Source organism: Sinocyclocheilus anshuiensis, unplaced genomic scaffold (genome assembly GCF_001515605.1).
Source record: "Sinocyclocheilus anshuiensis isolate Anshui unplaced genomic scaffold, SAMN03320099.WGS_v1.1 scaffold127, whole genome shotgun sequence".
NCBI lineage: Eukaryota > Metazoa > Chordata > Actinopteri > Cypriniformes > Cyprinidae > Sinocyclocheilus > Sinocyclocheilus anshuiensis.
Window position 1 is genome coordinate 436,913 of NW_015552528.1, and position 13,708 is coordinate 450,620.

The 13,708-nt window shown below is 38.0% G+C and overlaps 1 protein-coding gene across 1 annotated transcript; it reads right to left on the bottom strand.

Annotated features, from left to right (window-relative positions):
- Positions 1–4,489: 4,489 nt before the first annotated feature.
- LOC107663577 (protein NLRC3-like) lies at positions 4,490–11,488 on the bottom strand. The gene is made up of 2 exons (XM_016453811.1): positions 10,354–11,488; positions 4,490–4,583 (listed from the first exon to the last, which is right to left on the bottom strand). Exons 1-2 carry the CDS (start codon positions 11,457–11,459, stop codon positions 4,490–4,492), a joined length of 1,200 nt encoding a protein of 399 aa, XP_016309297.1. The 5' UTR covers positions 11,460–11,488.
- Between the last annotated feature and the right edge of the window lie 2,220 nt (positions 11,489–13,708).

Consider the following 13,708-nt stretch of genomic DNA (forward strand, 5'->3'; position numbering starts at 1 on the left):
AAACAATTTATTGAAGTTAATGAATTTAATTTGAAAATGGAATCTTTGAGAGGCGAGGTTGACTGTTTGAAACTTCAAAGAGTCAGCGCCGCCTCCAAAGAATAAACAGTTAACTGACATCCTGTCAGAGCGAGGGCAGGTGTTGCTATCTGGGTTAACAACTGTCGAATGGAAAATGCTGAAGTGTGAAAACTCGCTCACAATTATTTGAAAGGTGTTGCTATTGTGTAAAAAGAAAAATGTTTAGCTGTGGTTAGGACAAAAGGTTAGACATCCTGTGTTAGCGTTTAGAAAATATAACGTAGATTGAACCTCCTCGCATATATATTTTTGGAGGTGTGTGTGTATACTCGGCTTGATATTATGTAATGGTATTACTACCTGCTGAAGAGAGGGGTGTGACCAAATGTTAAGTGTAACTTGCATATGACCAATAGGGATGGTTTAGTGAATGCTTTTGCAGAGGAAAAATATTGTACACGCCTTCTCCTATATAATCAACTGTGTTATCAGATTTGTGTTTGCCGCAATTCAGGGTGAAGACTTCTCGCTGTTACTTTTTATACTATTTGCTTATGAGTTATTGTTTTTAATAAAGCGAAACCGTTTTTCTATGGTGATTCGATAAACTTTCTTTTAAACAAGTCTCTGAGTAATTTATTAAGAGTAACCTATTATCTGGATTTATTCATAAATCTCCATACGAGCCCCATAGAGGTCCGAACCTCCGCTGAGCTGATCAGGACAACGTGCTGAGAAGCTTGGAACTCCTATTACACTTCTCATCCATCATAAGAGGTAAGGGCAGTATTTATTTATTGCAGCTGCTTGTGGGGAAAAGATGTGATTATAGGGTTTATTGATTCTTTACATGTGAGATGATATAACAGTCTGAAAAACGAGGTGTGCTCTGATTGGCCAGCTATCCAGTGCGTTGTGATTTGCCGAATACCTCAAGCGTGTGACGGAAATGTTACGCCCCTCACCATACTGTGATGCCGTGTCCGGCCGGAGCGACGAGACAAAAACATTAAAACCCATTACAAACAAGGCATTTGTTGCATCCAGTGGGGACATAATTACTGATTATAATGACTTATACTGTCTTTTTACGCATTGCGTTGCGTATCGCGCTGCGTAAACATAAAACTATGTCTGCATTTGTGATCTGAGAAATGGTAAACAACAAGTGCTACTCTACACTGCTCAAAACTCGCGTTTGAATCATCAGTGGCAAATTCTTTAAATATGAAAACATACTTAAAATCTGTGAGTCAGAACAGCCGGCATTGTAGGCTACTCTCCCACGTTCAGAAAACAGTCCTCCGTAAAACGAATATTTAGTTTGAACTGTTCTGGAACAGTGTTGTAAATACATAAGTATTATATAATGTTTGTTAATGATTTATTAATGAAAGTTATTATAAAGTGTTACCCTATTTATTTATTTTTGTGTATTTAGACCTGACTCTGAACACTATCCAATAGATTATTGCAAGACTGATTCCCCCTCATCCTCATATAACAATACCAGTTTAAATAGCTGGAACGGTTATAAGTGACTTGAATGTACCTGACGTCGTAAACACCACTTCCCAACTTGTAAATACAAACTTCCCAGGAGTTTTTGGCTACTTTGTAGTTTTACTGAGTATCAAAGATATTAGCAAATTTTACTCTCTACTTGACTACATTTTTGAATAAGCATATGTACTCTTTACTCCGTTAAATTTGTAATAAGTAATGCAATTACCAATTACTCATTACATTTTGCATGACACCTAACTTTTTCTGCAGCAGTTTATTTATTGCTAAAAAAAGAAGTGATACTGCCATCTACAGGGCATTGAAGGTACTATATCTTGTGCGCTTTGCCCTTACTCATCCAAACTTGTCAACAAGGCTACTTTACCTGAATGCGAGTACATTAGCAGGTAGTTGTGAATCGCAGGTGTTTCATACATGAGATGAGGACATGGCTGCAGCCAAAACCAGCTCGTCCAGTGCAAGTAGGCTTTGACTATTTAACTTTACTTAACATTATCTTATTTATCTGTCAAACTGAAAATAACTTTTTAAAAGATATTGGTTTACATATGGCCTTTTTGAGCACTTGAGCTTAACTGAGACTTTTGTACTGTGTCTGAGTCATGTCCCAATCTATTACTTCGGGTTCTGGATCTATTTAACATTGTGTGTGATACCCGAGTCAATCAGAGAACAACTGGATGTGATCAAAGTCAGTCAGCGCTGTACAAGTTTCAACTTGTAAAATTAGGATGAGAAAAGTTTGAACTGGGAAATAAGGTGGGGAAAAAAAACAGAAGTGACCCCAGCCATAAGAAGCAGAGCGGGCGGGACAGAGTTAATGCAAGCGCACATTGATAATAACGCCAGCGGCCATGGCACTGACTGAACGAGCAATCATTAAGTTCAAAAAGGGCAAACAGTAGAAGTTATCTTAAATTATGTGAGTTGCAAAACTGCAAAGTCACATTTGTCATCCGACACTGTGACAGCAAGTGGACTTTTGAAGCTGGAAAAATTAGAAGATTAAGCATGCTCTTTCAATCAGCAAGAGAGGAATAACATGGATGGAACTTTCTTGGCAAGGAGGATTGTATGCATCACAGTTAGGTACAAAGGAGAAGGCAACTAACATAAGGTAGAAAAAATGGAATATGTGCCAGTCGGGTCTAGCTTTCAAATAATAGACGGGTTTGTGTAAGTTCTGGGTAGTACATTTATGGCATTTCTAGGTTCTACGCTGGTCCGGATTCAGGTCCAGGTCCAGGTCCAGGTCCAACTTTTAAATAATAGACTGGTCCAGGTCAGTTCTGTGTAGCACATTTACGGGTCTCTTCGGGTTGGGGTTTTTTGGACTCATGAAGATCTTTAGCGGGAGACACCCAGACCTTCCAGGAGAGGTGGGATGTCTGAGTAAGTGATTTTCTCTTTGGCTTTTGTTATGTCCTATTAGGGTGCTGTCACATTAATACCTCATGCACAGATCTAATATACAATCATGCACGCATTCCAGTTTTCTCCTAATAGCTTATGTTCACTTAAGAAATAAAGGCTCCGATATACTTCAAGTAAAATCATTTCAAACAAAATCAGGCCAAAATAATATTTGGGTTTGGGAGTTCGAAACAGCTTGCTAAAGCAAACTTTCGGGCAAAGTTCACTCCAGCTGCAAAACACTTTCATACTACCATTGCTCTGTGGTGATTATGTAATAGGAGTTGTACGCTGAAGCTCCGCCTTCTTTCACACAGATCTCTTCTCTGCTTCTGTTTTCACATTTTTGTTGTGTTTATTTTGTTACTGAGAGGAAAGCATGCATTACATATTTAAAAATTCATCTAAACATTGCACTCATCAGTGTGGGCAGCGTCTCAATGTTCGCTAACAGTATACCGCTGCTCACATATTTCGAACTTTGTTTTACCCCTAAGCGAAGAATGAAAAAGAACTTCGCTGTGAGTATATCGGGGCCTTAACTGCCTGTGTTTATGTAAACATTTTGTGTATTTGACAGTTTAAGCACAACAAGACACGAAAGATAACTTAGTTTAATACTCACACTCTGTTTGAGAGGATTTAGTATGTGTGCTTCGGGTGTACGCACTCAGAAAAGTGCATGTGAACTGAAGTGACGGTGGTAACCTATACTTGGAATTTGTCCTCCGCATTTAACCCAAGTGAGTAGTGAACACACACTGCAAGCTGTGAACACACACACCCGGAGCAGACATTTGCTGCGGTGCCTGGGGAGCAATGAGGGATTAGGTGCCTTGTTCAGGGGCACCTCAGTCATGGATGTTGAGGGTGGAGGTGAGTGCTCTTCAGTGTGCAAATAAAATGTTTGTCTAACAAGGCTTTAACGCATGCAAATAATAAACTTTCATGACTGTGAATAACTGCAATGTCACATGAGTGTAACCCTACCTATGAGTTAACGTGATGTGAATGTACGTCGAGTTGTACAGTATGTTGAAAAGGAAGTGCCAGAACTTTAACTGATAGTATGCACTGTCGCACAATACTACAATGTTTCTTCAAAAGCATATTGTGGAGACATTTTAATCATTCTCAATCAAAAATCTTGATATTGCACATCTCTAACGTGACAGATCACTGTAGCACCCAAGTTCAAGCCACAGCCCGGTGCATGAGTGAACCGGTTATCTTTTCCTCTTTACTACTAGTTATAGCATGAAATAAATATGAATGAATATTAGGATCACTCAATCACCTCAACTCACAGCAGAGAACATATATTTACCTCAGCTAAAACATTAGCTAAAACAAAGTAATTTTAATTATGTCTCAGTTTGTAAAAATAAACAGAAACATTTACAACAATGCTCTTAAATCAGAAGCCTAGCAGGTCAGTGTGACACTCATATTTTTAAACCATTAGTATATAATTTTTAAGTAAGAAATTGTATAATGTTTTAACAGTGATGATTGTTCTCAGTGTTACTTACTCAGCTGATCTAGTTGCTGTAACCACAGGCAGAAGTTTCTGAAGAACTTCATCTGCTGTATTTTGCGCTTTCTGGGTGACAAATGTGTCACTATTTGAAAATAAAAAATAAATAAGAAAATTATTAATGCTAATGCTAGTAATAATAATATTCTAAGTAAATAATACATTAAATACCATCCTTATACCCTCAAATATATAAAAACTGCTTTAAAAGCAACATATGAAAAAATTTTTATCCAACTGTAAAAGCTACTAAGCATTCAGTAAACACAGATTTGTTTTTCTTTTTCATGTCAATGTTGCTGTGGCAGGTCTATTTGTCTGCATTTACACTACAACACTTGGTGCACAAATCTATTTTAACATATCAGATTCTTGTCTCATCCTTAATAAAATTATAGTTGAGCCAACTTAAAAAAATAAGGCAACCTATTGCTTTCAACTTTTTAAATTTAACTCAAATAATTTGCTCCAGTTAAAATCAAAAATACTTTTGTTCATCTGAGTAACAGGTAGTCTTTTGAACTTCTTGTCAAAGTAACTAAAGATTTTTTAGCAATGCAAGTAGCAACAATCCTTATTTTACTTATTATACAACTCCATGTATTATTTTCAAAGCTAGCTACACAACATGAACATCATTTGCCTCTTAAAACTAGAGGCACACATTTCACCCGGGCAAATAAATTGCAAAAGAAAAACATCAACTGTAGCTGCTTGCATTGTTAAATGCTAAACATTCTTTAGATGCCTTGAACAAGAAGCTTTAAAAGACCTTTAAAGACTACCTGCTACTCATTAGATGAACAAAAGTATTTAAGTTGACTTTAACCGAAGTGGATTAGATGAGTTTACTTAAAAAGATGAATGTGAGATGTTGCCTTATTTTTTTTTTAAGTTGTTTATTTATTTTGTTTACAGTGTATGGTTATCATTATGTCAACCATTGCAATTTCACGAATGACTCACAGAAGAATAATTTAGCAGATTCACTCACATAATCAGACATCCCACCTCTCCCAGAAGTCTACTGCATATTGATATTGGGTGCTTCTCAAACAGAAGGGTGCATTCTAGTGAGGTTGTGTCTTTCCTAGTTCAGTCCTTCTGAGGCTTGTAGGCTCAAGTACTCCTCAGCATTAAAAACTAGAATGAGACGCTCTGGGCATGGCTGCTCACTCATGTTCCCGCTCCCACAGTCATGGCACAAAAATACTATTAAAACTTATTTTTGGAAAAATACTTTGTATTAAAAATCTGATAGCACTTTATTTTACAGTCCTGTTCCCCATGTACATACTATGTATTTAGTTTAGTTTATTTTATTTTTTATAAAGCACATTTCTACTGCCTCTAATTGTAACTGAAACAGACCTATTGGAGAGATCCGAATAAAACCAGTGCAAAACCATACCGCTAAGCCCAACCTCCTGCTGTAGACAATCTAAAAGAATGCTGTGATGGATTGTATCAAAGGCAGCGGTTAGATTGAGCAAAATTAAAATAGCAGAGTTACCCAAATCCAAAGTGAGCGAGAGGTCATTTGTTACTGTAAGAAGGGCGGTTTTGGTGCTATGGCGGGCCCTAAACCCAATTGAAATTTATCATGTAGATTATGGTCTGTTAAGAATGTAAAACAGACAATCTTCTCCAACACTTTTGAGAGAAAAGGCATTGTGGATATAGGTCGAAAATTATTAAAATAAGACGGATCTAGATTTGGCTTCTTCAGAAATGGCCTAATCACTGTGTGCTTAAAGCAGGATGGAATAATACCAGTGCTCAATAGCCGCGTTTCCACTGTCGGGCCAAAAGCAGGCGTGCTAGTGCGTGCCAGAGCCAGTCATGTTTCCACTGTCACTTCCAGGGGTTGATCGTGCCTCGTCGGTGCCTCGAGAGTTTAGCTCCACGTATGTCATAAAAATATAATAATGTTTTTTGTTCGGGAGCTTTTATAAAAATATAGAAATGATCATTCTTTCTAAATGTGATGTAGGCTATATACTGTGACTACAAATAAACAGAAACAGACTCGACTGAGTAGGTAGGCTTTGTTCATACCGCTTTATTTCTGTGTGACTAATTTTCAATCCTGATTAATTAATTATGATCACTGTATCACTTATTATTGTAAAACATTGATGCTTTTGGATTTAAATCTTTAACAAAGCATGCAAACAAATGGCTGCTTTTATCATATTCGTTTTGTGATCGCGCTAGTTCCAGTGACTTATTTCTTATTAGTTTTTCTGATAACTTCTCTTTGTTGGTGAAATGGTGGGGTTGCGTGACGTTGTTCCTGAGAGGCGTGTAAAGGGCGGGTTTTAGTGAAGCGCAGCAGAGCTTCTGGCCCGACGGTGGAAACGCAGAGTGATTTTGGCCTCGGTGCTACAGGTCCGAGGCTATTAGCCCCACCCAGCCCATTTAAAGCACTGGCTCGCACTGGCCCGACAGTGGAAAAGCGGCTAATGAGCTATTCATGATAGTCAAAACAGATGGGCCAATCACACCTAACACCTCTCTAAAAAGACGTGTAGGCATAATATTCACTGGTGAGGTAATCGGTTTCAGTTTTGAAATTACCTCTATCAATTTATTAAGATCAATTGGATTAAAATTTGTTTGCTGGATATTATTAGGGACAGGATTGGAAGAATTAGAGGCATGATTTAGAACCTCAATCTTATTCCTAAAACTATCAAAACATTTTACACACAACTCAGGGGTAGCATCTGGATGTGAAGATGCCTTGGGGTTAACCAATTTATTATAGTTTTAAATGGCTATTATAGCCATTTATTATAGTTATTACAACAACTGGGTAATAACTACTGTAGGTACTAACCCAGAATTTACCCCCTAAACAGGGACGTGCACAGACATTTTGAGGGGCAATGGCCGAAATCACTAGGGGTGGGGCAGTTATTGCTCAGCCGTATATATGTGTATATGTATGTATGTATTAGTATATTAGTACATTAGTTCAATCATATTTTTGTCTTTAAGATTTTGTATTTTAAGGGGATTTTTCGGTACTAAATGTTTACTAAATATTTACTCAATTTGCACTTGGTGTAACCACTACATGGCTGTATATCCCTATATTTAAATATATAAACAGGGCCTAGCTGCTGGGAATATTGTTTTCAAACATAATTACTTGTATTAGATTATGTATTTGGATATATACAGTATTTAGACTATTAAAGATTACTTTTTGTAAAAGTTGACATTTAAAGGTTGATTTGAAGTGTCAGTTTTTGCATTATTATTGCGGTCAAATCTGGACACAGGGAATGCATATTGTTACTCATACTAGCTACATATAATAACTTGATCAGTCACACGAAAGTAATCAGATTAAATATTGACTCAGCTACTCAAATATTGACTCAGATCCAGGGTGCTATTCCAAAATATATTACTGAGTGTTTACGTACCATATGAACAGAGACGTGGTCGTTTGAAAAACTCCACATTGCTGTCAGTGATTGACAGATTCAGATTCCAGTAGCTTTATTGGCGTGGTAAAAAGTCTTTACATTGCCAAAGCAATGATAGTGCTCTGATCTAGTGATGTTGAGCATTATCAAATTTTCAGGCGGCAATGGGCAGCGAATCGGGCAGTGATTGACAACGCTCTGATCCAATGGCATTAGGCATTGTCAGATTAACAGTACTCTAGCCCAATGGTGTTGGGGCCCGACGGTGGAAACGCAGAGTGATTTTGGCCTCGGTGCTACAGGTCCGAGGCTATTAGCCCCACCCAGCCCATTTAAAGCACTGGCTCGCACTGGCCCGACAGTGGAAAAGCGGCTAATGAGCTATTCATGATAGTCAAAACAGATGGGCCAATCACACCTAACACCTCTCTAAAAAGACGTGTAGGCATAATATTCACTGGTGAGGTAATCGGTTTCAGTTTTGAAATTACCTCTATCAATTTATTAAGATCAATTGGATTAAAATTTGTTTGCTGGATATTATTAGGGACAGGATTGGAAGAATTAGAGGCATGATTTAGAACCTCAATCTTATTCCTAAAACTATCAAAACATTTTACACACAACTCAGGGGTAGCATCTGGATGTGAAGATGCCTTGGGGTTAACCCATTTATTATAGTTTTAAATGGCTATTATAGCCATTTATTATAGTTATTACAACAACTGGGTAATAACTACTGTAGGTACTAACCCAGAATTTACCCCCTAAACAGGGACGTGCACAGACATTTTGAGGGGCAATGGCCGAAATCACTAGGGGTGGGGCAGTTATTGCTCAGCCGTATATATGTGTATATGTATGTATGTATTAGTATATTAGTACATTAGTTCAATCATATTTTTGTCTTTAAGATTTTGTATTTTAAGGGGATTTTTCGGTACTAAATGTTTACTAAATATTTACTCAATTTGCACTTGGTGTAACCACTACATGGCTGTATATCCCTATATTTAAATATATAAACAGGGCCTAGCTGCTGGGAATATTGTTTTCAAACATAATTACTTGTATTAGATTATGTATTTGGATATATACAGTATTTAGACTATTAAAGATTACTTTTTGTAAAAGTTGACATTTAAAGGTTGATTTGAAGTGTCAGTTTTTGCATTATTATTGCGGTCAAATCTGGACACAGGGAATGCATATTGTTACTCATACTAGCTACATATAATAACTTGATCAGTCACACGAAAGTAATCAGATTAAATATTGACTCAGCTACTCAAATATTGACTCAGATCCAGGGTGCTATTCCAAAATATATTACTGAGTGTTTACGTACCATATGAACAGAGACGTGGTCGTTTGAAAAACTCCACATTGCTGTCAGTGATTGACAGATTCAGATTCCAGTAGCTTTATTGGCGTGGTAAAAAGTCTTTACATTGCCAAAGCAATGATAGTGCTCTGATCTAGTGATGTTGAGCATTATCAAATTTTCAGGCGGCAATGGGCAGCGAATCGGGCAGTGATTGACAACGCTCTGATCCAATGGCATTAGGCATTGTCAGATTAACAGTACTCTAGCCCAATGGTGTTGGGAGGGCCAATCACGTTCAGAGGGGGTGGGAGTGCTGGGGGTTCAAGAGGGGCACCTCAGCCAATGAAGGCAGAGGGGCAGTGGCTCTAGCCACCGGGCCACCCCCCTGTGCCCCGCCCCGCCCCTTAACATAACCTTAACCCATGTAGTAACCTATATTAACCAGTACTTTCTTAGGTAAGTAAACTGTAAGCACACCTAAGTGCACATACTGTAAAATATATAGTACAACCAAAAATCTTTATATTAACTGGCTTTTTTCTTAAAGTAATACAGTGAATGACAAGCGTCTGTGGTCTCCCAGTGGCTTACATTATTGGCAGTTTAGTGTTAAGTGATTAATTCACACCAAAACAAAAGATAACATGTATGCCTTCTCCTCCAAAAACATTACTTTTGTCTTACATTTTATAATGAACTCAGATAAGCTCAGTGCCAGCTTGTTTTCCATCAGTTCATTTTTGTGAATTGGAATATGTGCGCAAAGGATTGTGGGAAACTGAAGAACACAAAGGATACACTTCATGCATCCTTCAAAATGAGCAGAATTAAGGACGCGAAACGTCAAACTTCAAAGGAACGAAACGAAGGCTGCCTTCAAAGGATCCTTCAAATTTAGATGGCCTTCTGCGGCATGTGATGACATAACAGCCGAGATACGCAGCCTTACTTGGACATAGCCTTCTGTTTGAGAAGCACCTGCAAATTGCGTACAATATCCCAGAAAACAATCTGTACCCCACAATTTAAAAACCTCTGATCTTTGTTCATAATGTTTTACACTAATGATTGTTCTCAGTATTACTTACCTATCATGTTCTGCTCCAATTAAGCTCTTCAGCCTAAACTCCTGCATTGTCTGCTCTGAGGTCAACAACACAAAAACTAAAGCTGACCACTGAGATGAGAAGAGTTTCACATGACGTAATCCTCCACGGCTCATACGAGGTTCAGCTTCGTTCATTAGTGAAAGGTCACCCAGTTCATTCAGACAGTGAAACAAATTGATGTATTTATCTGGAGAGGGATTCTCACTGATCTTTTCTCTAATAAAGTGAATTGTTTTCTCATTATTATGAGAGCTGTTTCCTATCTGTGTCATTAGTTCTTGTAAGAGACTCTGATTAGACTCCTCTGACAGACCCAGAAGGAAACGAAGGAAAAGGTCCAGATGCCCATTTTTACTGCCTAAAGCCTCATCCACAGCTCTCTGATGGAGATCAGATAGTGAAACTTTAGTTTGTTTGGTTTGGTCAAACACATTTCTGTTGTGGTTTGTACAGGAGAGGTGCACATATAGAGCTGCTAGATGTTCCTGAATGCTCAGATGAACAAAGCAGAAGACTTTCCCCTGATACAAGCCAAACTCCTCTCTGAAGATCTGAGTGCACAATCCTGAGTACACTGATGCTTCTGTCACATCAATGCCACACTCTCTCAGGTCTTCCTCATAGAAGATCAGGTTGCCTTTCACAAGCTGCTGAAAAGCCACTTTCCCCAGTTTGAGGATCATGTCTTCATCCGTCACCTTCTTCTCATAGTCCTTCTCACGTTTGATGTTGGTCTGAAGGATCAGGAAGTGTGTGTACATTTGAGTGAGAGTCTTGGGAATCTCTCCACTCTCTGCTGGACTCAACATCTTCTCTAGAACAGCGGCTGAGATCCAGCAGAACACTGGGATGTGGCACATGATGTAGAGGCTCCTTGATGACTTCAGGTGTGAGATGATTGTATTGGCCAGACTCTGATCACTGATTCTCTTCCTGAAGTATTCCTCCTTCTGTGGCTCATTGAAGCCTCGTACCTCTGTCACTCGATGGACACACTCAGAGGGGACGAGATCAGCTGCTGCTGGTCTGGAGGTGATCCAGATGAGAGCAGAGGGAAGCAGATCTCCTCTGATGAGGTTTGACATCAACAGAGCCACTGATGAAGACTCATTCACGTCAGAAACTTTGGAGTGTTGGGTTTCCCTGCGTCGCTGTTCCCTCATACAGACACTCAAACTTCTTCTTCAGAAGCGTTTTGAGGACTTCAGTATGTTTAGAGTCACGGCTGTAAGATTAAAATACCAGGTTATTACACAAGTTAGAAAAGTAAATAGCCATAAATTACAAAATGGATTATTTGTTTGCTGTGTTAAGGGTCACAGAACATCATTAGGTTTCTAAAATGTTTCAATTATTAATAATGTGTTTGAGTGATGTGCATTGCAGCACCTAAAATTAAAAGACCTACATTTTACCTGGGGTGTATTCCAGAAAGCACGGTTAACTTACTGTCAGCTAAACCCTGAATTCTCGGTTGATTAAACCCAAACCTTGCTTACTCGAGGTATGTGGTTCCAAAAACGCATCCGGGAGTAAGTTCATTCAACTCCGAGTATGTTCCTGGTTAAGACTCAAGACATTCTCAACAGAGCGACGAATCGACGAGTCACTATGGAAACGGACGCTAAGAAAAAGCGTGCCACGCTGTTTCTTTCTTCTTGTTTTGTTCAATGGTCGTTTACATGCTTAGTGCATATCGCCACCTAATTGATGGTTGTGCAATAATTTTAATTTTTTACCGTTTAATCTTTAATCCTTGAGAATATGAATTATATTGTTTGTTTGATGCTAATTATATATTAAGTCATATCAGGGGTGAATTCCAGAAAGGAGGTTCAACAAACTCTGAGTTAAAACTTGAACTCTGAGTTGACTTACCCTGAGATTGGAAACTCTGAGTTTTCGGTTTCAGAACAGCTGAACAAAGTTAGTTCAATCCACTCTGAGTAGGTTGACTCTGAGTTTAGCGTGTGCACCACGACTATGAAAAGCCATGATCAATGAAGCTCCGAAATTACGATTCACCATGGCAACAGCTCCCGCCAAAAAGACTTCCGCATACTACGGAATAAGTAACTTTAATTCTAAATTAATGTTATCAGGTGAAAACTGGCAGAAATGTAATTTATTGAACTATTATTCATTTTCATGGTATCCCACGGGCAAACAAAAAAAAGAAAAGAAAAATGTGTCAGCAGAAAAAAAAACCCATAAAAACATAATTCAATCAGGTAAAGCTTCAAGCATGAAATGGGTGTAGGCTAACGTTACATGACTTTGAATGATATTTATTGAATGTCAAATATTTGTAGTGTACATATATTTCAATGTGCAGCAGCTTTTTCCACATAGTCTAATGCTTTTTCACATAAATAAATGTTGCTACAAAGAAAAATGTGTCAGCAGAAAAAAAAACCCATAAAAACATAATTCAATCAGGTAAAGCTTCAAGTGTAATAGGTTCATGGGTGTAGACATGACTTTACAAAGTTTTGACATATTCAATAAATATCCTTCAGTATATATTTCAATGTGCAGCAGCCTAATGCTTTTTCACTAATGCTTTTTCACATAAATAAATGTTGCTACATTTCATAATTAGGGTAATGAAAAACATTTAACTTCTATTCAGAAGCCAACAGCAAGAAGGCAGAGACTCGTAACATGGGGGAAGAACCTGCACCAGCATCACTGAGAGATGAAGAGGAGATGGCCACAATACCAATATTAAAATCCAACAGGGAAAAAAATCATCTGTTGCTTTTGTATTTGTAGAACATAAAGATGACCAAATAAACTGTGAATAATTTGTGTTTATTTAACAGCTGTGGTGGTGGTTACGGCATAGATATCTCACACTACCCCTCTATCTGGCATCCTTCCATTCCATACAGTAATCAGCTTCATTTTCGGAAGGTGCGATGGTGAAAATATGTTTGTAATCAATGCATCCAACCACAATGGAAATCCTTAAGGAAATTCTAATTATTAGGTTACTTAAAGGTTGCAACCAGATGTTATCAAGTGAACGCCATTTAAAAAATGGTACCGTTCAAATAAATATGCATGTCGATATGGCAAAATAAATAAATAAAATTAAATTAAATCCTCTCCTGAAGTAAATGTAACTCCCCGCGAATTAATGCAGCCTCCTCATCTACAGGATCCCTTATATAAAGACATGCCATTTGTCACATTTACAGTGTCTGTATGATGAAAATGAAAGTGGTCCGGTGAGAAAAATAATCTTGTTTCCATTTTCATTTCATTTCGCTGGCAATTCATTTTACTTGTTTACCCCAGGAAACAAGACTAAATATCATATATATTTTTT

Bases quoted from the DNA above. Each gene is read 5' to 3' on its own strand.
- LOC107663577 (XM_016453811.1), bottom strand. From the start codon at position 11,459: ATGTCAAACCTCATCAGAGGAGATCTGCTTCCCTCTGCTCTCATCTGG. The intron at 4,584-10,353 runs GTAAGTAATACT...ATTTTCAAATAG, and splicing joins ATTGGAGCAGAACATGATAG to TGACACATTTGTCACCCAGA.